A 26,260-nucleotide genomic window follows, 5' to 3' on the forward strand; every position below is an offset into this window, starting at 1 on the left:
CTATAAATAGTATGTTTCCTATTTATGGTAAGTTTTTATGGAGTTCGAGTCCTTGTAATTTCAGTTTTTATCATTAATTAATTTATTTCAAATTTATTAAAAATTATTTTCTATTTTCATCCCCAAGTAAACTCGAATCTCTATGAGGAGTCCATAGAGATCCATGGATTTGTAGTTATTCCCGAGAAAGACTGCGATCCACCTCATCACGTCCTTACCTGCATCATTATGGTCCCATGATTTAGACGGCCTCATTTTAATAACACAGCTGAAACATTGCATTAGTCCAGAGAATCAAACAACTCCTTGAATTGACATACAAAATGCCATGTTTTCTTTCATTAAACAAGTTGTAGTGACAAGTCCAATTGAAGCTTACAACCTTCCATCCGTCAGCCCAGATCAACCCGTTTTAGTTAAGGGTGCTTGAGATACAACATAGAAATACGGAATCAAAATCACCTAACTGTTTTGATAGTTTTCATTCCCAAAAATAAAACTGCATTAAAATTAAAAATTAAAATTAAAAAAAGTAAGGCAGCGTTTGGTTGCATCATATATCATGATATTTTATGATTTACCAATCCAATTTAGTACAATTTTTCCTATTTCATGAAATAGGGTGCAATCAAACACACCCTAAACCAAAACACACAAAGAAAATAACTACCTTAACTACCATCTTCAGCTCAAAAAAGATTTGCCCAAAACAGCCATGATTGGTGCGTTTGGTTGCACCAAAATCATGATTTATCAGTCTCATTTGGTCCAAATTTTCATATTCATGAAACAGGGTGCAACCAAACACCCTAAAACAAAACCCAAACACCTTATCCAAGATCCAAAAGAAGACAACTGTCTTAACTACTATCATCAGCTTGAGGAAGATGGCTCAAAACAGCCTCTTCCTCGGCCCGAGAACTCTGTTCTGCCCAAACCTGAGAAATGGGTCTCCAGCAATCACTCCTGTTAGCCCTTGAGCCATTTCCTGGTGCTGACGGATCTTGAGAATTGGATCTCCAGCAATCACCCCTGTCGGCCCTCAAGCTATTTCCTGATACAGAGAAACCGCCATTTCTAACCTGAATTCCGCTAACTGCAACCAAAGTCTGACCAAACCTTGGTTTTTCAAAAGACCTAATTCCTCTCCCTTGGCCTTGACCATTCATACCAATGTCCGGCCGAGTATTGTACTGGCGGCTTCCAATCCTGTGGGCCGACATACCATTTCTCGGTTGCCAATAACTGCCATTTTGCGCTTGAATTCCCCTGAAAGTCTCTGAATTCTGACTGAAATTCGAATTATTCAAAGAACCTCTTCCTCTCCCACCGCCCCATCCTGACCCTGCCCCTTTACACATCTCTCGAACCGATGATGGGTCAGATGAACTGAGTTTTCCAACATTTCTTGTTTCCATTGCAGGCCGATTTTGCATTCTGCCAAATTTTCATACACTAAGTTAAAACAGATACAACTGAATTTTCGATTTCGATATTTCTCGCAAAAGCATCGTTCTGAGAAAGAAAATTCACCTATTTTGCCTCTGACTGCCATTACATTCATGCCAGAGTGGTCTTTCTTCTATATCAGCTTCAGTGATCGTCTGCAGCTTACATTTTTAGTTCAATTAAATTTATATAGATGAATTATTAGATACAAGCAAAATGGAAGTACATCAGATAAGAATTCGAAAATTCAGTGATATGGTAATTACAGGCGGTGGGGCTCTCCATAACGTGTGTACCATCTAATACATCCATTAGATGTGCCCCTAAATGTTAGGCCCAGGTCCCAAAAAAACAGCGGGATTGATAACTCAGGTGGGTACACAAGGGAAGAATGGGGGGAGATTGGGGGAGGGGGATGCCTAAGTAGAAAATTCCAGATAGATTTTGGTGTCTGCCTTGCGGTGTATATGTCATCCAACCAATTAATTAGGTTTGCCCCACCAGGAAGAAGGGTCACATCGAAAATAAACTATTGCAAAACTGAAGTGGGCCATAACAAGTGAATGTAGAGGTTTGAGCTGTGATTGTACATTGCTTAATGTGGTGTCCCACCTGAGTTTTGGATCGAGATGATTCCTGGGATGTACAATGAACATGACTTACAACAGATGAGTGGTTCTTTGATTCTACATAAAAATCATGGGTGGACCCTACACAGCTCCAAAGTATGGTAATTACCATGCATTCAAACATATGTGATCATTAACCTTCATACAATGTACAATGTTTCAGAAAGTGTAATTTATCTATATTCCGGAAAAAGTTATCTTTGGAGCCCAAAATCACAGATTTGATGACAAGAATTGAAGAAAAATCATTTGCCCAATCAGAGTGATAAACTCCCTTTGGATCACATGAATTCAACGGAATCCATACAAGGCATGCTTTTCAACCAAGAAAGAGGGCAGGAAGAAGGGAGTTGGGGATTTGAGGGGTTTAGAGTGCAATCCATCAACCAAACACCTCTCTAGCAATCACAAACCAAACAAAACCTCCCTCCAATCTCCTTAATTTTCATCACGTAACTCAAAGCTAAGTAAAATTGCAAAAAAGGCAGCTTTCTATACAAAAATCAGCAGACCCCTTAACCACCAAACTTGTTTGACAAGACACGTTTAACAAAACTAACCCATGTTGAGGTGTCAACGCCTTAACTAACAACATAACAAACAACTGACAAAAGATAGGAGTCACCAAAACACCGTCAAGAAACTTCCCCAAAAGGGGTAAAAGCCCATTTGGTATGTTAAGAATCATTGTCAAGTCCTAATTTGATTCAGTTACTTAGCCATTATGCACACTTTGGTTGACTCAAAATCCACTAGAAATCTAGTGGTATTTACTGTTGGGGATGGATGATATGATACCTGGATTAATCTAATCCTTCTGGTTGTTTCCAAATGCCTGATGGAATTTGCATGGGACCAAATGCAATTTGTTATGTAGGATGCCTTGGATTCTGCCAATATGCTACTATAGAGAAGTCCCGTCTCGGTTCCACCGAGGTCATTTTTGGCTCGACTGAAAATTGGATGGATTTTGAGGTTGCACATTGTGAAGATTTACCCGATTTTGGTTCAACCGAAAAATGTTAGTCGTTGGTTTGGTCCTACCATAGGTTCCGATCCAACTGAACGGGATACGTAGATTTGCGCAAATCGGGGTATTTAAGTCTGGTCGTGATTAGGGCTTGTTAAGATGAGTGTTTTCTCTCCACGGGCAAGGGTCTTGCGAGGTGAGAAGGTTCTAAATGCTTGTAAGGGCTCAGGAAGAGATTTTTTTAAGGGGCTAGGGTTTTCCTAGGTGCTCATCGCAAGGAGAGATTCGATTCTCATATGAGTGGTGTAATCTCTAAGGCTTTAATTATAGTAGATTTTCTATCGCTTCGTGTCGTGGTTTTTTCTCGCAAGGGCTTTCCTTGTAAAATATTTTGTGCTATGTGCTTCCGCAATGCGCACAAATTACCAGCGGTATTAGAACCGAATTTCTAATACCTAAGGTTGATCTAAGTTTGTTGAGGGCTCAAATTTTCAGATCAATTCCATACCACCTAATCCCACGTTCTAAACAGGCCCTTATTAGCCTTAGGATATACTGGACATAAAGTTTATTGTATAGGGGTATTTTTGTCATATTTTCTTTGATTACTTTAATATAAGAGAGAATGGAGTGGGGACGTGCAAACCGAACCCATTATTTTCTTCCTTCATCTTTTCTTCTCTCTTCTCTCTTCTTCTTTCTTCTCTTTTCCATCTTTATACCAATCTACATGGTATCAATGCCTGATTACGAGTGGTTCGAGCCCTACAATCTTCTCCAATCCACCCCTAAGTTGTTGGATTTATCTTTGGGGATCTTTAAAAAAATGTAGGGGACTGATTGGGCCTTAGGGGAAACCAAGTTGCTTTTTTTTTTTTTTGGAAGAAAACATCTTACTTTCTACGTAGTTCTTCAAATAGAAGGAAAATGCTCTAACAAAAAGGAGTGTAGATGCCGTGACGGATAATGAAGGCTTGCTGATTTTTCATGATGTGATGTTTAAAGTTGTTGTTTTATGTTGGTTTCATTGTGTAGGATGTAGTTTTTTGTTGAATATTCCTAACCAAAAAATCGAATGCAATGTGGGAATGGTTTTGACATGAATTAGAGTTATTCTGAGCCAAAAATTTCGGTGTTATGTGATGTTGGACACGTGTGTGCATCCAGCGTTTAAAATTAATGTTCTTCAAGTTTATTGTGAAATGTCACTAGAGTGAAAGTGTTGTTGGTGGTTCATCATCTCTTGAAAAAAATTAGGGTCCCTCCTTTAATGTGTTGATAACCTCTGTCAAGTTGAACAAGAAGAATTACCTTCAAAGGGCCAAGTTTGTCATGATTTTCTCTTAGCCCGTGAAAAGGATCAATATCTCATAGGTCCTAAACCAAAAGAATTTGAAACTAAACACAAATAATAGATGCATGAGGATGACAAATTCATACTTCATGGAATAGCATGGATTCTAAAGTGAGCTCTAATCTGGTGTTCATAAACACAACAAAAGATGTCTGGGATACTGTGAGGAAGGTGTACTCCTAAGAACAAAATATTTCTCGTGTGTATCAATTATATGAGATCTTCTCTTTTTAAAAGAGCGATAAACCCCTTGGTGAATTAATACTTTGCAAAACTGACTGGAATGTAGAAAAAGCTTTCCATATAGCATCCTATCATGTCAGATGTCATGCTCACGAATAAGCAGTGAGAAGATGTGAAAGTAGTCAAACTACTATCTAGATTGCCAAAAGAGTACCAATCGGTAAATGATCAAATTTTGAGAGGAGCTTATATTCCTTCAGTAGCAGAGGTTTATGCAAGGCTTTAGAGTCTCCTTAGCAAGCAAATTTGATAATGTTAATGTCAATGCATCTGATAAAATTGCATTGGAGTCTTCTTCTAGTTATTTTAATTTATGTGAAGGCCATGGTGGGCGTATTGGGCTTGGTACTCTCCACAGTGAAAGAGGTGATAGATTCCCAATGGGAGGTAGAAGCGGTCATGGTGGTCGAAGAGACAGTACGTGTATTCATTGTGATCCAACAAATCATACTTTGGACTTTAGCTGAGATCTTTATGGAATTCCCCCAAGGACTAACCAAGCCCTCATAGTAGATTCTCATCCCATCTCTTCCCAGGATCTCAAAGTTAGAGTGTGAAGCATACAAGCTGAGTAAACATCATAGAGTTCATTTTCTGTCTAACATTGATTCAAGTTTGGCCATTAGACGTTTTTGGATGTTATCGACTCGATCGACAGAGGTGTCGATTTGATCGATCGTTTGTCAAGTCTTGTCGATTCGATCGATAGTTAGATCGATAGTGCACGCAAGTTTTGCGTAATTGCGGTTTTGTTTTGAATTTTGTACGGAGTGTATAAATACAACTCCTAATTGGGGATTAGGGTTAAGACGAATAGAGCTTGAGAGCCGGAAAGGGTTTTGAAGGGGATCTAGGGTTTTCCATCTGTAAGTTATTTTGTCTCTTGTGATGCTTCTGATATAGTGGATTGGTCGTCGCTTTGTGCCATGGTTTTTTCCCAAAAGGTTTTCCACGTAAAAATCACCGTGTTTTCTATGTTCGTTTGTTCTTTTTCATTCTCTATTACTTGTTTGGTTCATTCTAAGGTTGCTTCTGCGCCTATTAAGGTGTTTCAGCATCCAACACTCGAATCCCAAGATTATTAGGTTTTAGATACTTGGTTCTCTGTATTTATGCTAACTCTAGGATGACGTGGTTATATATAATAAAGCATAGGTTGAAAGTCTTTCATGTATTTCAAATTTTTTTGCAATGAAATAAAGAATCAATTTTGTGCGAAATTGTGTATGTTTAGGCCAGATAATGTCCTAGAATTTATCTATAAGGATTTTCAAACCTATTAACGATGTCAGGGCATTATCCACCAGACCTCATGTGCTTGTATATCTCAACAAAATGGGGTGGTTGAATGCAAAAATAGACATCTGGTGGAAGTGACTCGAGCCTTGTTAGTAGAAATGAATGTTCCAAAAATCTTTTAGGGTGATGCAATTCTTACTGCATGTCATTTGATCAATAGGATGCCTTTATAAGTTTTAGATGGAAAAACACCATTCTCTATATTATTTCCTGATCAACCAGCTTATCCTATTCCTCTCAAAGTATTTGGTTGTACTTGTTTTGCTTGTATATTTGGGTCAAGTCGAGATAAATTCTTTTCTCATTCAACTAAGTGTATTTTTCTGGGATATTTTCATACTCAAAAGGGTTATTGGTGTTATTCCCCAACTTTTAAGAAGCATTTTGTGGTTATTGATGTAACCTAATTTCAAGATGTTTCATTCTACACTAAGATGATCATACCGTCGAAGCTAAATCTAAGAAAGTTCCTTCGCCAAAGGTATTTCCTTCAGAATTTGATGCTGAGATACCTTCATCACCTCAAAAAGATTTTACATAGACATGTTACAGAAAAAAATGCAAAAAAGACTGGTCATTATGGACTATTACTCTTCAATCCAACAATCGACAACTGCACCTACTGAGATTCTTCTTTCTTCTGAGTCTCCTAAGGTTGTAGATAATCTTCCTACTGCAGACCGAAAAGGTAAGCATTCTTAATTTCATCCTATTTTCGACTTTTTCACCTTTACCCATCTATCCACAAATTATCGTAAGGTTGCCCTTACCTTGTCTGCTTTATCCATTCCTAAGTCAGTCTAGGAGGCATTGTCCAATGAAAATTGAAAACAAGTTATGGATGAAGAGATGAACACCATGAGTTCTAATGATACTTAGAAGTTGGCTGATCATCTCTCAAGTAAGACTCTAGCCAAATGTAGATGGGTGTACACAATTAAGGTCATGCCAAATGAGTCAACTAATCGTTATAAAGCCAAGTTGGTTGCTAAGGGAGTCGTCTAAACTATGTGAGTTGAACAAGTCAATATATGGGTTGAAGCATTCAACACGAGCTTAGTTTGAGAAGTTCAATAGTGTAGCTATATCGTTTGGATTAAAAATGAGTCAAGTAGATCACTCAGTCTTCTCAAAGAACTCAACCTCTGGCTACATTCGCTCCTGGGTATGTTGCTCAGGGGAGTCGTCTAAACTATGCAGGTTAAACAAGTCAATATATGGGTTGAAGTATTCATCATGAGCTTAGTTTCAGAAGTTAAGTAGTTGAACTATATCGTTTGGATAAAAAACGAGTTTAGTAAATCACTCAGTCTTCTCAAAGAACTCAACCTCCTGCTACGTTCTTCTAGTTGTGTATGTCAATGATATCATAATGACTGGTGATGACTTGGTATTAAAAGGTTGAAGGCATATCTTCAAACTAAATTTCAAATCAAAGATGTTGGTCTTCTTCAATATTTTCTGGGCATTGAAGCGGTGAGATCAAAAGTTGGAATAAATCTCCTCTTGTTTTCTCTTTCTTTCTTCTCTTTTCCATCTTTATACCAATCTACACATGACAATCATTTTTGGCTTTCTAGGACACATTGTACTATCATCTGCACCCTTAAGGATGGAGAGTACAACTCTACTTCTTGGAGTAGTGAGCAAAGCATTCAAAACCTTTGAAAGGAGAAGTGATGTTGTTCTTCTTCCTTCCTCATTTCTCCTTGAAGGAGCTACCAAGGAAATCAACTTCCATCCAAGCTCAATTCCAAGATCAACCATTGAAGACTTGGAAAAAAAAAAATTGCTTGAAAGTCGATTTGCCACATTCCCACCCCCCCCCCCCTTCTTAATACTCTCTAATACTCCAACTACTCATTTTCTTTTATTTTCTTTTTCTTTTTTTACCCCTTTGGGGCCAATGAACCATTGGACGAAATTCCAATTAGGACTTTCATTCTCCTTGAGTAGAGATTGCAATATTGTGAGTGGAGTGGGGTACAATATTGCGGGTGTAGGGGGGTGTTTAACCCCTTCATACTCCAAAGCATCCTTACCTGGAAATTGGTGAGAAGAACCTATCTAAGTCAATTTTACAAAGCTCAAGAGAATCATTCCTTTCAATTTTTGAGCCATAAACAAAGATTTTAGCCTTTAGGAACCATACAAAAAAGGGCTATTGGCAACTCCAAATTTGACAAAAATGACTCTACCATGTTGGGGGACGCGGAAGCACACAGAGGCGGATCTAGGATGGCAACCCAATGGGACCAAGCAAAAGAGAGAAGTACGCAAAGATTTTAACGTGGAAAAACCCTTGCGGGAAAAAACCACTGCACAAAGCGACAGATGAACACTATGAAAGCAAAATTACAAAGAGAAAGAACTTACCCGATTCGAACAACCTCGAATCTCACCCTTGCTACACCCTTTGAGACCCTTGGATGAATTGAAAAACCCTATAAACTTTTTCTAATCCTGTTTATACCCATATATATAGCCTTGGGAAGAATCCCAAATGGAAAAGGAAACTAGGAAGTATCTCATCCCAAACGGAAAAGGAAACTGTGAAGAATCCCAAACGGAAAAGGAAACTACTAAGAATCCCATCCCAAATGAAAAAGGAAACTGGGGAGAATCCCAAACAGAAAAGGAAACATAAAACTTGATTAAAGACATCAAATACAACATACCACGCATGGCAAAATAGAAAATGATCTGCAATCTAAATTCAATGGATGACATGAGGTGGTTGAGATTGTTGTATGGGTGTTTTTTATTTTTTATTTTTATTTTTATGGCTTTGACCCATTTATAATGTGCACATGATTCAGCTGAGCTAGATTGATGTGTGTATCTCACACAAGAATCATCAGCAATTAAATGCAGAATATTCTATCTAATATGAAATTTACAATAAAATATAACAAACAAAAAAAGGTAGAAAATGAATTTTAGACAAGTTATAACAAAACATAAGAATACCTTTTCAGGCATTGTAACATTTTTAGGTGGCTCAGGAATATGATAGTCGAATGGTGGGTTCTCGAACATTGCACATCTGCATCAAAGTTAATATTTTATAATTAAAAAAAAAAAAAAAAAACTCAGATGTTCTTTCCCTGAACAAGGCAGCCAAATGTCAATGCACATGGAGAGTGGAGTGAAAATCCAGCTTGCATTTCCAAATGCATGAGATTTCAAGTGCCATTCAGAAATGTGTTCGGCTTCCAGTATATCACATTGGATAATGAGAGAGGTGTACACTAACTCATTATGCACACTCAAGCCAATTGCGGGAAACTTACAAGACATCATTATTAATAGTGTATTCCATCCCCTTCACAGGAGAGCTGCTATCATCCATGCATGATTGCTCATTGCATCTGATAAGAAAACCATTCAAGCCACCGCTACAAGGAAACATCAATGTAATGTTAATAAAACGTCCAATTTGCAATAAGTGGTTGTGTGCCTTAGAAATGCATAATCCTGCTTGGCATGTAGAACACCTTTTCTTTGTGTCAATCTTCACTTTGTTTATGATCTGCTCATTGCCTGATGCAAGCACACATCGACGACAAAGAGAAGAAACTTGTGATCCTAAATCATGACTGGCCCGAACGAAAATAATTTCGAGCCCCATAGCATTCCTTCGAACTTCTTCATCCTACAATGTTTGGGGAAAGATAAAACTCAATGTCAATATCAAGTACTGACCAAAGCTTCATGTAGACTAATACCAACTACCGAATTTCTGTTACTGATACTTTTAGCTTGTTTTCTAGTTTCTCAATCTCCAGAAGTAGGCGTTTCTCATCAATAAATTTCAGTAGTGTGACACCCTGTAAGAAGTAAAGTTCATGAGGATTCTATCAGTCCAAATGCCTAGGATCAATGCCCATGTGAATGAATTAATAACCTTAAAGATTGTGTTCATAAACATGCAATTTCACTCACCAGCCACATATACCGCTTTCCGTCTGTGTCAACTTCGAAATCTAATCCACGCAAGAAATTCAAGATGTTAATCACACTGGTGGTATGGCATGTCCAATGCACATGGAGGAAGGAGAGGATAGAAAAAGAAATGGGGGAGAGAATCAGAGAGGAAAGAGAGAGGTAGAAAAAATGGTGCAGCTCTGGGAACATCTATTATAAGACTATAACAAACATTTTATCACAGCGTGTACACCAACCGATCTTTGTGGGGCCCACCATGTTGTGTGAAATTGACTGTCCAACAGGGAACTTTTCCACTCGCACCGTACATACAAAATATCAGAATCATACAAGACTCAAATGGTCCCCACCAATGGGAACAGTATAAAATTACACCTAAAACCTCCTAGTTCACGCATTGTGGCAAGCTTGAGTTTTCTGCTTTTCTTTGTATCATCACTTCATCCTGACGATTCACAGCTGATGAAGGGGCTTGCTGAAAGATAAACACCACAGTGGCCACATAAGCAAACGTATGGCTGGCGTTCCATCCCCACTGTTCCCTGTGTTGAGGCCCAACTGAGCAGTAAGTACTCTGATTTTTGGCTGCAGGGCCTTGCATCGAGGAAAGAACGTGATGGATGGAGCAGATTTTGCACAAGAAACATGGTGAGCCCACAAGGCTTTAATGTTTTACATGCTGCAATCTATGCCATCCTTTTTATCATAAAATCTCAATGGTTCCCTGCCATGCAACAACATTTTTTTCTTTGACAAATTTACCCTCTCTTAATTAATGTTGTGAAGACTAAATGTGAGGGTAAAATTGTCCAAAGGTGTTATATATAGTAGAAAAAGCTAGTAAACTACACTGAATTTTAAAAAATAAAATAAAGGGTCTTACCAGTGGGGTAGAAATCTATGATATTTGAATCCGGACAAGTCATTAGGGTCCTATATGCTTCTGGAAGTGCATCGGCACTGCACCAAAAGATGTTAAATCATGTCTAATGAAACAGAGAATGATAGAAGAATCCCACAAATGGATACTTACCTTCTTGGCGGAAGGACGGCCATAAGCTGAGTGAACGGTTTAAATGGAGTTCCCAACTGAAAATTTATCCGCGAACGACCGAGGCCTTTGAAATCAGAAGCAAATGGACCATAGTGATTATCATAATACCTGAAATCCCAAAAATAAACTTCTTTAAACTGGACAACGGACAGGTGCATCTGATAATTTTCTAGGAGAGCTCCATTGAACAACCTATCAACCTATCTTACCAGCTCCATGAGCATACTCCTTCGAAATAATAGCGAAGAACCCAACATAGCCCTTCCACATATTTTTGAACCTATAAACCAAAACACAGCAGATTAAAGTAATGGAATCAAACAATTGACCAATGAAAGATGCTGATGTAGTGTTGGTATGGGTAACTATATTAGCTACATAGCAGAAATGAGGACAGTGATTGAATGATAAATACCACTCTACTGTAAAATGCTCTTAAATTGAGAAGAAACAGACCAGAACCGATTACATTTTTTTTTTTTTTGAAATTGGAGGTTTTAGATGGGGGAAAAAAAAAAACTGTATAGAGTACTTTACAAAACACATTCGTTTATATTTAGGTGTCGTAAGCTAGGAGGTATGTTGACCCACATGCCAAATGGCAGGATGCCTGACTAGACTCAAAACTTGGCCGAGGCAACTCAACTTGGTAAGATTTCAAGCCAAGTCACTGGGAAACTCGAACTGCACTTGGAGACTCTTTCAGTCAACTAGACACAACTTGGAAGACAGGAATGTGTTTCGAACACCCAACCTTACCTAAGGTATGCAACACCCTTAATCAGCGAGGCAATGATGTTGTTGGAAATTTGCATTCTATATTACTTGCACTAAATTTAGCTATTTCAAATGTCTAATTACATTCCCAATATTTTCAATTTAGGATAATTAAATATCAAAATAATATGGGTCGAGTCTTCAAGTCAACCCAATCTAGAAGAACACCCAGTCAAGTCGAGTCTAGTTTATGGGTTTTTAAACTATGATTGGAGGCCACAAAAAGCTTGTGAAATTAGTTGGCCACTTGACACCAAGGAGTTTGCTTCATCGCAATATGACTGCTAGGTGGGATACTTGTCGAATACATATATTTGAACAACATTTATTAGTGTACCATGAAATCATAATATTATTATTATTGCGACTATTTTTGTCTTTTATTTATGAAATAAATCCCAATAGGTGTCTGTTATTCTCAAGCTCCAAAGTTCTCTCCATCCTATTATGTTGTTCAATGCGGTTTCGAAGCTTGAAAAAGCATGGGCTTTGATTTTCATATGCTTAGATTCAGTTGAGGTATTATAAGCATTCAAATAAGGAGTAAACAATAATATGCCTATCTATATATCAATATGATATAGGGACACTAGAAATTTCCCCAATGTTTTTAAACAACTTGTCAAATCATCGGTGGGAAGTTGGCAATGACCCCAATGGTATTAAATGATTCACGGAATGGCCAATCATCAATAAGAAGGCAACTTCAAATGTTTGAATCTGTAGTTGCACAAAGCGTGAAGTAAAGCTGCAATAGATTGTGGTGCAGGAGGGAGTAAGCTAGCGTCTATTTCAAACTGTAAGAAGTATAAACAACTACAAAGCAAAGTGAGAGGTCAAGTCCAAAGCACAATCTGCAGCGGAAGCATGACAAATAAACAGATCGTTGAAAATCAGAAAGTATTTGGATCGCAACTTACAATCCAAACACTTACCCAAATTCAACAAGGGCTATCAAGCATCTAGTTCCATAAAAAGAAATTTTGTTCAAATCCAATCCAAAAGTTCTTTACAACTACTGATGAGAATATTGATGCCAACCATTCATCATGCCAAGCACTATATGAACAATTTCCTATAACAGAATGACGGACCCACATACAGAGGACAATGGGATGTCCCACAGAAGTGCACGCAAAAAAAAATGTATAGGCCAATGATAATTGTTCTATGTTGGGTCCACACACAGAAAGTGTTCACTATTTGATTGAGAAAACAAGTCAATTCTAGCAGCAGGTGTTGGCAAAGAAGCAGAACATAAGAAAATAACAGAACCACATGATTTCCAAATTCTAATATGCATGCATCGAAAGGAGCACCAATGTATAGAGGAGATATTAAAGGAACGTGTGGTTAGACACCAATAATAAAATCATGGTGGATGAGAACAGCTACAATAATTAAAGACCAGTGTCTAAATATCAAGGCAGATAACATACAATTTCTTTTCGTTTGCTTTCAATTTCATCAGGCTTTTCTACCGAAAATTTTGCCTTATAATATCGAGCTTTCCAACCTTCAGAACAAAGATTGACCTGTAGCAAAGACACGCAAACCAATGATCCATTTAGAAAAACAGAAGATGGTTCCCGCTTTCATGAATTAGAACAACTAACATTACAAAACATATACACCACATTAAAGGGGACCTAATCAAAAGATTAGAAACACAGTGTATCCAGCCTCATGTAAGAAATTTATGTGATCCCATCCATCCATTATTCCAAAAGATCAGCCCCACATATACAATATATTGGTATGGGCTGGCCTATGACTCTATTAAGCACTGTATTTTTTTCCTGACATCAGGCATCATATGTTTCTTCGTATGCATGCAACCCACCCGAAACCAAATGAAACTAACCTTATCTGGGTTACCATTTTTGAACAGGTCTGATTTCTGTCGAAGCATTTCTTTTAGTTTCTGCTTAAATTCCTTGGTATTGTTCAAAACCTAGAAGACACAAAAAGAATCATGTGAATACTAGTAGGAAATTAGGACACATCTCAAAAAGTACATCGACAGAGAGACTCAGAACTGTTTCACAATATGTGTCTGTCGATATAGAAAGCAGGAACCAAAAACTCGTTAGATGCAGATGGAGATGGACGTACATCAGTTTCCGAACATCTGATGGTCGAAAGACCATTAGATTCCAATGATGGGGCATTTGGTAGGTATTTAGAATTTACTTCCTGAATAATAATGTACTGCAGCATTAGTTTCGTGACAGTGCAAATGAAAGGTAATGCACTAATAGCATGGAGGGTGAAGGATGTCCGATTCTCACCCCATTATCCACATCTTCTTCGCCCATGGCTTCAAACATCTCACGCACAACCCGTTCGAGATTACGCTGCAACACCCAAAAGAGAAAAAAGCACGTATCACCCAAGCTGTCCAAGAAAAAATCCTTTAGGGCCCTTTTGGATACCACCAAAAAAGTTACCTTTTCAACTTACAGCGGTAGATAAGTAACTTATTTGAGTTAAGTAAGTTTGGTTTATGATCAATTATTAGTAGCTTTTTTATTTAAAGTTACCTAACCACTTCAGTTTAATTAGTAGAAATCAAGATAAGCTACTCAAGGGCTAAGTAGCTTGTCTTATGTAACTTACGCTCCAAATGTCCCCTTAGCGAGAACAGTGGTATTTTGACTGCAACTATAGAAGCTCTACAATAAATTACAAGAATGTCAACCAAAGAAGATTTCAAAGTTGATGACAGATGATATTTTTTCTTCAAAAAATAAAAATATAGAACCCTCCTTTGAGCTTTACACTACGGGTGGAAGTGATGGCTTCATGTCCAAAAGTGTGGGAGCACACAATCCCACATGGAGTTCAAGCTTTCACAAGGACATGTACTGAAAAAGTGTCATGGTTCTCCAGTATTTACATTGTTTCAATAATTTTTATACTGTGATTATATATGACTGCTTAAAAATATATACACACACTAATAATAATAATTTAATTACTAAAATTTGCATTCACTCAAATAAAGAAAAGACTTGTTGGATTCTTCAAGTCAACCCAACCAAACAAAACATCGAGTCAATCAGAGTTTCCGAGTATATAAAAACATGAACTGGTACCAAAACATAAAACTCTTGTGCCAACAAAATAGATGAATTGCATAGCACAAGGCATCAAGACAGGAGTGTCAAACATGAATCAGCAAATCTAAAATGCAAAAGCCGAAAATCATGCAAAAAGATGTGCATATATGGCATACCTTCCGTATCTCTGATCTTTTCTTGAAAATTTTATCTTCACAAGAACCAACAGCAAGGATTAGCCGTTCTACTCTTTTCAATTTTATATAGGCAGCATGCTTATCTCGCAACTGATCATGAACAGAAGTAACATCAATCAGTGTTTTCAACTTCTTGAAATCAATTGCATACAGTCCGTTAACATTCCATGGCAAAGCACGGAATGAAAATGTAACTTATGCCCATTCAAACAATCCCACCAAGCATCATAAAACCGGCTTGGAAAGTGCAGAATCCCAGTGCTGCATTGAGTGATTGGAGAAAGCACATCAAGCTGGCCCGAAATAGAAACAGGAATCACTAAGCAAGTGGCCAAATCAACCAGATTGGAAATTTCTGCAACCTTCCTACCACACAACGCAAATATAGTAATTATCATGCACTCCCTATAACTACAAAGCATATAACGATTAGTATTTTACTCTGCATGTATTGATGAGATATCCACCCATGCTTTTAAACTCCCTTTTGTAAACAGCCATTAGCAAATCTATCCCGCCCTAAACAATGCAACACAGCATCCCATTAAATATTCATGAAAAAACAAAATGCAGAGAAGAAAGTTGACAAATTCGACATTTGGTTGTGTGTCGGTAGGGTGACCTGCTTCCAACTTACCAAGCATTTGGGGTGGCATAGAAAGAAAACCCCAAGTGGGCTACTTATCATTTTTCTATTTTTCCACCATTAAATAATAATTTTAAATGTTTGCTCAAATACATTCCGACATGTTGCAATGTGATATGTCGGAATTTTAGTCTTTGAATCTAGACCGTCTTCTAGCAATCAAAACTGATTATACGATGAGTATCTATTTGTATGGTGGACAGCCACCATCACAAATTGGATTACTTTTCAACGATTTGAAATTGTGCTCTTTTTCTTTCCAAATTGACAGACACCATAACCTTTGTGTAATCAAGATGTTGAAATATTTCGATCTTACAACTTTTTTGGGCATCCCCTTCTAAGGGGAGCTATGTCACACTAACGATCTGGGATCATCAAAAAGCCACAATCCCAATGCACAAAGTCATGACATATCATATTGCAATACGTCAGGATGTATTTGAGCAAACCTCCTAATTTCATTCATTTTTAATTTGAAACATATAGAATATTATTTTGACAAAATGAATAAGAAATGTTGAGTGCATTCACTCAATATGAGTCGTTGATACAGAAAGCCCGACCTGAAAAATTATTGGCTTCTTTTTTGTCAATTGAACCAATTTCCGCTTCCTCTTAACCATTAATGTACTTCATACATACTTGGCCCACTTGATGAAGGTACAGGCCAGATTTTTCAAAATTGTAATTAAAGCCGCAGAGAATGCTTGAAGAGCAGCTCATCTACATTAAACACATGGCTCATTTCACATGCGCCAAGTCCACTTACAAAGTACAATCAAGAAGCTGTAATTGAACTTGGCATTTTACAAAAGGCATTCCATCTAACCCAATTCCCAAGGAACTTCTATAAAAACCCTGGTATAAGAAATTGATCCCATTAAGAATAGGCATTCCAAATTCTTCTTCAAAATGCATTAGAACCAAGAAATGTGACAAGGGGCTATTATACAGACCTCATGAATTTCCAACGAAGGCAGGTGAGGCAAAAAATCATTTCCCATGAGGAAACAAAGGAAGATGAAATCATCTACAATTCGCTCAAAGTCTATCAAGAAATCTTTGGGAGGTTCAGCAATTGTCATGTCGAGTTCCAAATATTCTCGTAATGTCCAAATATTCAAGAACTGCCAAAATGTACAAAACAAATCAATAAAGAACAATATGGAAGGGTCCACACACGCATTCTAAATTAGAGGAATTTTAGGTTCTGAGGCTCCCAATTCTGAACTCATCGTGGGCCATGGCAGTCACGCATGTTGATCTAATGAGCTGGTAGAGTGTGTTTGGATTGGGAGAAAAGAAAGGAAAAGTGTAATGATTATCCAACAATGGATTCACAAGAATTCCGTGGGACTATTCAAACATGGATTCCATTTTTTGGATCTTACTTTGATAGCAAGTGGAAATCTCATTTTTTGTGAGACAATGCTCACATTGTATCTTTTACTCGGGAAATTGACTATTGAAAAGTGCAATGATTTGCTATGCGGAAACCACTACCATTTTTCTTTCCAATCATTGTGTAACATCCCATCATGGGAGAAGTGCCTCCTTTTCCTATTCTTTTCTTCTGTTTTCCCTCAATACAATCAACCCCAGATGTCAATAGTTGATGTACACACTTTCATTATATGCGGATTAGGCCAGAGTTCAAAAGGTCACAAACTTCCATTTTGGGAGAATTTTAGGGAAATACCCACAAGAACAAAGATCATAGGGCTAGGACACCTCATCAAATTAATGATACACATCACAGTAAAAATATTTATATGAAGAATGAAACAATGGTATTTAGAGAGAGAGAGAGAGAGAGAGAGAGAGAGAGAGAGAGACCTGAAACGGCATCTTAGCTAACGAAGCACCACCATTGGCCTGATGGACCTTACCAAACCACCCTCTTGATTTTACAGAATATACGTTCTGCTTTGAAAGGGATGTTTCTAGGGACAATGTGCAGCTTGGTTGCTGCTCCAAGGTAGCTACATGCTGGTGTATCAACATAAAAAACAATAAATACTTCTTAATAGATGTCTTAGCAAATAATTCACCACTAAGAATCCATACCAAAACTATCTGTGATATGGATTTCCATAATTTCTTGCTCTCTTTGATTTTTGCAGACCGTGTTACTTTTTTTCTAATTTTAAAGTTTTTGCAATGATTTTGGCAACTCAACCAATACAGGGTGAGCCGTAACAGCATCTGCAATACAACTCATTCCTGTACCTCAGTAAGTCCAACTGTAAAACTTAGACCTCAACACCACATAATGAGGGTGTGTCCATATCTGGACAAGAGTAAGGGAATTGGATTAGGGTCCTATCAAATTTTGATACTTGTACGTTATATGAATTGCCAGATAAAAATCCAATTAGACCGGGATATCCCACAGGATTCTGTCAGATCTAATTTCAAGCACGAATTACGATACAAAATGGCCTTGGATGCAAAAAGGTTCAGAATTAGAATCCCACGCCTGAAGATTGCCTTTATATGATTTAAATGATAAATATAATCAAATAAAGGAAAAGACTAAAATTCATATATCTGATCCCGACCTGATTTATTGTCAGTTCGGGTTTCATGGGCCTGAATCCGACCCCAATTAGTAAAACTGATTAAATTAGGTCAGTCAGTTTGGGTGCACATGCTCCGACATATTCATCCTTAGATTAGCAGATGCCTAAACAGGCCTTCAACCAAGAAACCAAGCATTGAGTCCCATCAAAAGGGTGTAATTACAGTTAGCAGTTAGTTTCGAACCAATTTCCCTAACCTGTTAGTTCACATCACTAGCCTATTTGGTCCTCTAACGAATATCGAAATTTACTTACATTATGTGAAGCGTTTGCTTGCTTAAAAAGGGAAAAAAGGACATGTTGCGACCTGCTGAACTTTACCGTAAACTAGCAACTAGTGAGAAAAAATCAGGTTATTCGAGACATTGCTTATAAACTAGTTTTCACTCCAACATTAGCAATTTTCTTAAAGAGTAGACACTGAACTCACCTCCCTCAATATAGATAAATGAACTTCATGTGTGGCTAAAGCCAACATTATCAGATCCGCATCCTGCAAGTCAAAAAATTCACAACTTCAGTGAAAAGAGTAATTGCAACTGAAACTAGTTACCCATCAATTTATGAGGTGCATTCCAGTGGCACTGGTGCCACTGATGAAAGCTAACGCTGGTGCCAGGCAAATCTATGGTCCAATGATGTGTTTGCAGAATTCATCCCATCCATAAGATCTGTAACCTCAGAAACCTCCAGAGCCCTAGAAATCATACTGATCCAAAACTCAGATGTGCCACGGTGCAGGGAACAAATTCAGAGGGAAAAATGCCTAGCGCTGATATGCACAAGGCACCCACCATGTTGTAAGCTTACGGTGGAACCAGAACCACTGGAGTGTGTCTCTCAAATAATAGAAGCCTACTATCTATGGCTCATTCAAGCAGCACGAAAATCAGTCATACCAGGCCATACAGGCAGTGACGAGTATTCGGATTGTATCCATCACGATTCCGCTGTAGCCGTATAAATGACATCATCTTATGCTCTCCCTCACCAGGAACATTTGCATCAGACAGTATAACCTAAAAAAGAAATCAATTTCAAGAAAAAAAAATTTTAATTTTTTTATGGGCATTCCAAGTAATCCTATGGAGAAATTTGAAGGTGACCAACTAGAGTCCTACTCAGAAATCCTACTCTCACCAGTCACTATGACTTTCCACATCCGGGCCGTTCAATGCATTCATCAAGCACTAATGTGATGGCAAGACAAATCATCAGGCTGGCCACAAGTATAAGAAAAAATTGCATGATGTGGCCCACCCAATGACCTGAATGGCGCAATTTTCAAGCCATGGAACAGACATGGCAAGGTCCACTGAAAGAACCACATAGACCTCACAGAGTAGACACCTTAGTACAAGAACCTTAGGGCCCGTTTGGATAAAATTGCGCAAAAGGGGGCTTTCAAAGAAGGGGTTTCAGGCTTGCTTTTACCATCAACTTGACAAAAACCAATTGGATTGGTTTTCGTCAAGTCACCATTTGATGCCTATTCCATCAAGCAAGATGATGAAATAGGATTAGCAAAGTGCATCCAAACGCACACCAAAAACCCTAGTAGGGTTGGCTTAAAAGGGGATTTATGCCTCAATGGACTTTCCGAGGTTATGTCCAAACGGCCCTTAGGCTCATTCAAAAAAACTCTTACCAACACAGAGTCCTGATTATTTCAAAATTAAAGGCTTTACCAGTTATTAATGAAAAACAGGAAGAAAATTACAGTTCCTAATACTATCAATGTAATTCAAAAATAATTTCCAATATGATTCGTCATTAAACCTTGATGTCTTTCCAACCCGGGTCATTGTTCAGCCTCGAACGAATATAGCATTTAAGTGCCTTTGACAATTTATCCAGGAATTCAGTTCCTGGTGTAATAACATTTGAATCCGAAACCTCAGACTGCATTTTTGGAAGAATAACCTTCCCCTGGAATTCGAACTCTCTTCTTAGTTTTTCCTCCTCGGCTTCCTAAACAACAATATAACTATTTCAAGATTAACAACATATGCAAAGAAAAAGAAAATTTAGTGAGACCTTTTGATTGTTTTCCTTAATTTTCAGTAGAAGAAAAAACAACATCAAATGAGTGCAGCAGTTCTATGGAACTGAAGAAAAACGCACCGCAAGTTCAGCTTGTTTAGCAGTTTGGAAGCGGCGAGATCTTTGCTGATTCATTTTGGCCCTTGGTGCTACTCCGTCTAGATGTAAATTTAAGACAGTAAACCATTATAACACATGCAACATAAATAAATGAAAGCCGTGAGCAGTTCCTCGAAACGAAGATGGTATAAAGCATTGAAAGAGGATAATAAAGGAAGTAAAGAAGTGTAATGGTATCTATAAGATGATGAGTGTCAACACAGTTACTCTACGATTATACAAACAAATAACCAATCTCTTGTAGAATCCAAAATGAAGACGAAGATGAACCGGACCTTCATTCTAAAGAAAAATAAAGAAATTACAGGAACACGACTTGCAAATTTACCGCTAATATAAGAAGTCAAATTGGTTATTTAGACAGTTAAAAATACAGGTTCATCTCAAATGGCCCCTTCCAATTTGATGTTGCTATGTGAGTAGTTTACTCACCCTCTCCCATGGAAGAATGTTGATTGCACAGTACATCTACAATGCATTCTTCCAATGGGGTACTCATGGGGACAGCTAAACCATTCCCCCAATAGGCCACAACAAATATGAGCTGTGCCAAAAGTCAATTTAGCCAGAAAATCCTAAGAGTTCAATTTGAGAATGCACCCAACTGTTTTTGGCCCCTGTAACGTCTGAGGATTGGAGCATCCAATCAGCCTGATTTTAGTTGGAGGGCCCCTTTCATGCTGTGGCTTATGGATGAGTGATCAAGCTAAAAATACTAACCATGCTTTTAAATATTGGCTGATACATTTCATTTATCAGTCGTGACTAATATGATAAATCGATATAGAATGTATAAAAGAAATTCACCGGAAAAAAAAAAATACATATTATGTTATTTTCTTAATCCTTAAACAAAATATTAATGTCATGTATCAATACATAGAAGTATGTCATGCATCAATACATAGGTACTTTTTATTGAATACACACACACACACACACACACACAAGAATACAATATAAAATGTTATTTCAATATTTTTTTTATCTTAAAAATTTTCAATCCGATAAGTACAATAAAAATCAGTCATATCGGCAATACAAGTATATATGTATCATGAATCAGTGCCACCGAGATGAATACAATACCCGATAATTTGGACCATGATACTAACAACTCTTCCTCAGTTGCAATGTAAAACTAAAAACCTTAATTTTAATGACAACAGCTATTATCTAAAGCAAAATCTCACAATTTTTTTAATTGTTTCAAGAATCCTTAGAGAGAACATTGTGCATTTACCAAACTATACAGTGAGTGACAACAGAAAACTGAAATGAGATCAATGGGTGTGTAACTCACCTATGGCCATATACAGGAGCTTCCTAGGCCTCACTATGCCAAAGAGTCGATCAATGTATTCAAAAATGCTTTCAAAGACCTCATTAAATGATGTAGGAGGAAATAACTGCAACAACACAATCAAAAACCAAAACAGCAACTCAATACATGATTCTCTCTCATCACCAATTGCATAACACAAAGACTACCAATTTCCTATCAACAATCAATGCCTTTCTTTCATTTTAGATGATGGTTACAACTATCAGTCGCAAAACCTATGTCATCCATGTGGGCCAACACCTTCAATCCTTAATCATATGTCGCTCAAATGATGATTGGTCTAATCTTTGTCATCAATTTGTATAGTTGGACCAATTCAAAAATGATTATATTACAAAAAAGTTGAATATCAACAATCTAATTGGACAGATATTGAAGATGAACAATTAACAATTTGATTGTGCTGAAATTGGAAATGGTTCGATTAGACTGATATTAAAAATCAATGGTCTTATTGGACCTACGACAAAGTTGAAAGGTCTGATTCAAAAGATACTAATAAACAGTTTCATTTTATAAATATCAAAGATGAACAGCCCAATCAACCAAATTGAAGAGCAACAGGTCGGTCAGACAGTTATTGAAGTTGGCGTTGAATGGTCCAGCTGAACAGATCTTGAAAATCAAAGACCAGATTGGACTGATGATGAAACCAAATGGTCTGACTTGAATTATGTTGATGCACAAAGAGCTAATTTGAATGATGTCAAGGATGAATGGCCTTATTCCTCCAAAATTAAAGATCAATGATCTAATCGACCAATATTTTAGAAGAGAAATCTTATTATGTTGAAACTAGAGATAAATGGTCCGATTTATCAAACATTGACGATCAACGATCTAATTTGACCAACGTTTAAGCTAAATGGTTCTGTAGAACGATGCTAAAGATCAACGGTTAGATTGGACCAATATCAGAGATGTACGATTTGATCAGGCCAAAATTAGAAATGAATCATCCGGTTGGACTGACCCAACAGTGGAGATGAATGATCTAATTGGACCAATGGCAAAGTTTTTTTTTTTAAAAAAATCATTGACCATCAATATCATCCCAATCAAACTATTCATCTCTAATTTCATCCCAATCAGACTGCTCATCTTTGATATGTTTTCAATCTAACCATTGATCTTCAAATATCGTTTGATTGAACCACTCGGCTTCAACATCAGTCCAGTCAGACCAATCTATGATATTTGTCCAATCAAACAATTCATCTCCAATTTCAACACAATCAGATTACTCATCTTCGATATCAGTCCAATTAGAGCATTGATCTTCAATTTTGGTCTGATCCGACCATTCATCTTTGATATCAATGAAATCAATCTATCAAATTGGACCATTCGATTGCATCATAAGTCCAAGTGTTGATTTTTGATATTGGACCAATTGGACCATCAATGACAAAGACTAAACCAGCCATTTTTGTGGTCACATCTATTATTATCGATCAAAGTATGGCCCACATGGACTTTTAACTATTAATCGTGTGGGCTCAACAATTATCTGAATCCAACACAGATAGGAGCAAGTCTTGAATATAGTCTTCAACAGTTTTTATGTCCATATACTATTCCTTTACAACATTGAGACGCTCATGATAAATTCATTATGTAAAAAATGCTTACGACATGAAATTGCTACTAAATCAAGTTAAAGAATGAAACAGCCAAAGTCTATATATATATATATATATAGGACCTAATATCCATCAGAACGCCAAGACAATGTCCTGTTTTAAATCTGTGCTATTTTAAAATTCTCTATCATCATGGTGGGCCCATCAATTTGAGGTTTCTCATTGAATAACCGGCCCGCTTGAAACACTATAGTCGCAGATTGGGTACTACCCTTGTCCGTTACTACCGTGATGTATGGGTTTCATCCACACGGTCCATCCATTTTGCCACATCATTTTATGGTATGGTACCAAACTTAAAGAAGTTTCAAGGCTCAAGTAGACCACCCAGTGGAGATTAAACACCTACCGTTGAAATTTTTTTTGGAGGCCACGGAAGTTTTGGATCAAGCTGATATTTGTGTTTTCCCTCCGTCCAGGTCTATCTGACCTGATGAACAGGTTGGATGGCAATTAACCATTACGGTGGGCCCTGAGAAAGGTTTCAATGTTGGTTGTGTTATCACCGCTGCTTCCTGCGGTGTGGTCCACTTGAGTCTTGGATCTACCTAATTTTCGAGATTGTACCATAAAATAATATGGAAAAATGGATGGACGGTGCGGATAAAACCCATACATCATGATGGCTCCTCAAAGCCCTGTCCGTTCATAGCCAGTAATGGGCGGGCTAGCACCCCATCCACGTTCAGACACCATTTAAAACACAGAAAAGGTAAAAATAAAAAAATCAAAATAAAATAAAAGGCAAGATCATGGGGTTTTACGATTCTGATTGAATACACAGCGTCCCCACCTGCAGCTTGTTGGTAGAAAAAGAGTTTTGCAAGAAACCCAAGAAAAGGTGCAGAAAAAATACGGAACCGTCATGCTTATGGTGGGGCCCATCAATTTGAGGATGCCGATCACATAGACAGGGCCCACTTTCACTAACTGGGTGCAACAAAACCTTGTGGCCAAAATCTTCAATACCCATTATATAAAACTAACTAGAAATTAAAATCAAGAAAAGGAAGAAAGAAGATAACATGGTTATCCGGATGGAAGCAGGGATGGATGATGCCGTTCATGTCGAGATAAAGATTATCGAATTCTATTCCATTTGGGTTGGGCTGAGTTGTATCAATAACCCTATCTTCTCCTCCTTTCTCTTCCCTTGCATTCACTACTATCTTTGGATACTTGCTCACCAACCACCTATAGAACGATGGCACTCCCATTCTCTCTCTCAAAGACCCCCAACTTATGTACTAGCTCTCTGCCAACCTCTTCCAATTCCTCTTCTTTATAAAGATGATGGGTTTCTATAATTTCCTTCCTTAAGAAGGAAAGCAACAGCTTTCACTCTCTATTTCTTCCAAAGTTATTCCTTCTATGTACTATTACTCTCCTTTATCAAGATAAAGGATTTCTATCTTTCCGTGAGAAGGAAAAGCCACAGCTCCCTCTCTTTTTTTCTCTTGAGAAGTAAAAGCAGGAGCTGGAGTTCCACTATGAGTCACGGTGATAGCATCGATACTCACGTGGGAATATGAGCATTTATGGTCTTACACGTAGTTGCTGTGCATGTAGACTGCTTGCACTTCAATCCCTAGCATCCAAGTCTTGGGGCCTGTCTTAAATGAGGCAAAGCCACGGTTAGGATTTGTTTTCGAGATCCGAACCTCTTATCAGTCGGCTTCCCTTTACTGAGTATAAATGGAAAATCATTCTACAGCATGAATTGTCTCATTTTTAGGAAAGAATATATATAAATATATATTGTTGAGGGTCAAATATTGTATATTAGGCTCCGATACATGATAATGTTTAACAACGTATTTTAATCATGTTTTTATTGCAATGTGCATTTAGGAGCCTGGACTAAAAAAGGGTACTAAAAGTATGAATTTAATGTTCAGAAATCACTAAGGTAAGGGACCAACATCGAAGAATTTACACACTAGAGATCCGAAAAAATTAAACAATTCACGCTAGAAAGGCCTGAAAATCATCTAGAATGTGTTCACTCCCCAAGTATAGGGTTGTGATGTAGTAATAAACTCGGTAAGACCGAGGTCGAATCCACAGGGACTGAAACTTGTACGTTTCCTGAAACTAGGTAGAAATAGAACTAGCCTAAGATGCAATCTAAATCAAATATAAATTGATGAATAATGGTGAGAGATTAATGTAAAACTTTAAGGAATTCAGAGGAAGGAAACTAGGGATTCAGAGGATCCACTTGTAGAGATCAGGGAAATCTTTATGCCTGCTTCAAAATTATGAGATTTAAATTAAATTTCCTCTGATATAACTTTAAAGGGATGAAAGGTATTTGAATTAGAATGGATTCCATCACCAAACCATGCCCAGGAGACAAAGTCAACAACAGAATTATACTAATTTCCAACCAATCAGATGATTATGAAGGTTAGGAAGGGTACCGCCATCCAACCATGCCTAGGAGGCGATAGCGAACAACAGGGTTTCCTAATGCCACGATCAAAATAAGGGAGAAGAAATATTCACAGCCATTGCAAACCCATTGTAATGTCAGTCACAACAGGCCATTAAAAACTACAAATATTCCCATAATAAAAATTAAGCCAAAGATCTCTTCAATCTAAACAAAAGGTACAAGCAAGAAGTCTCCCGTCATCCTACAAGCTTCACCTCCTAGCCCGAGCTAAGAGGTCTAGCCTAGCATGATCATGCTAAAACCAAATAAAAACATGAAAGGAAAGAAATAAATAAAAAGAAAAAGAAAAAGGAAAAAAAAAACTCCAGAAACCGGCTTCAAAATTCGCCTCCACGGCTGCACTTCCTGTCCCAGATGATGGCTCCCTTTCTCTCTTCTCTCTCCTTTTATAACCCGATGTAGGTCGGCTGGGCTGTTTGCGCAGCAAGCAAGTCGGTT

At 37.7% G+C, this 26,260-nt stretch overlaps 1 protein-coding gene across 3 annotated transcripts; it reads right to left on the minus strand.

The window, feature by feature from the left end:
* Positions 1 to 311: 311 nt before the first annotated feature.
* LOC131234940 (5'-3' exoribonuclease 3-like) lies at positions 312 to 24,694 on the minus strand. Of its 3 annotated transcripts, XM_058231947.1 has the most exons (23): positions 24,390 to 24,681; positions 21,680 to 21,785; positions 20,338 to 20,414; positions 19,993 to 20,184; positions 19,113 to 19,232; positions 18,644 to 18,706; positions 17,468 to 17,620; positions 16,588 to 16,758; positions 15,424 to 15,501; positions 14,962 to 15,072; positions 14,015 to 14,080; positions 13,839 to 13,919; positions 13,588 to 13,677; positions 13,163 to 13,258; positions 11,156 to 11,226; positions 10,926 to 11,054; positions 10,776 to 10,852; positions 9,890 to 9,930; positions 9,700 to 9,774; positions 9,442 to 9,599; positions 9,238 to 9,342; positions 8,915 to 8,990; positions 312 to 1,604 (listed from the first exon to the last, which is right to left on the minus strand). In XM_058231947.1, exons 1-23 carry the CDS (start codon positions 24,579 to 24,581, stop codon positions 1,530 to 1,532), a joined length of 2,403 nt encoding a protein of 800 aa, XP_058087930.1. In that variant the 5' UTR covers positions 24,582 to 24,681; the 3' UTR covers positions 312 to 1,529. The 3 variants fall into 3 exon arrangements, with proteins under 3 accessions (XP_058087930.1, XP_058087931.1, XP_058087932.1); XM_058231948.1 differs by lacking the exons at positions 13,588 to 13,677; positions 13,839 to 13,919; positions 14,015 to 14,080 and having other exon boundaries at positions 24,390 to 24,682; XM_058231949.1 differs by lacking the exons at positions 312 to 1,604; positions 8,915 to 8,990; positions 9,238 to 9,342; ... (1 more) ...; positions 9,700 to 9,774; positions 9,890 to 9,930 and adding an exon at positions 9,972 to 10,434 and having other exon boundaries at positions 24,390 to 24,694.
* Between the last annotated feature and the right edge of the window lie 1,566 nt (positions 24,695 to 26,260).

This window comes from Magnolia sinica, chromosome 19 (assembly GCF_029962835.1).
Source record: "Magnolia sinica isolate HGM2019 chromosome 19, MsV1, whole genome shotgun sequence".
Classification (NCBI taxonomy): Eukaryota; Viridiplantae; Streptophyta; class Magnoliopsida; order Magnoliales; family Magnoliaceae; genus Magnolia; species Magnolia sinica.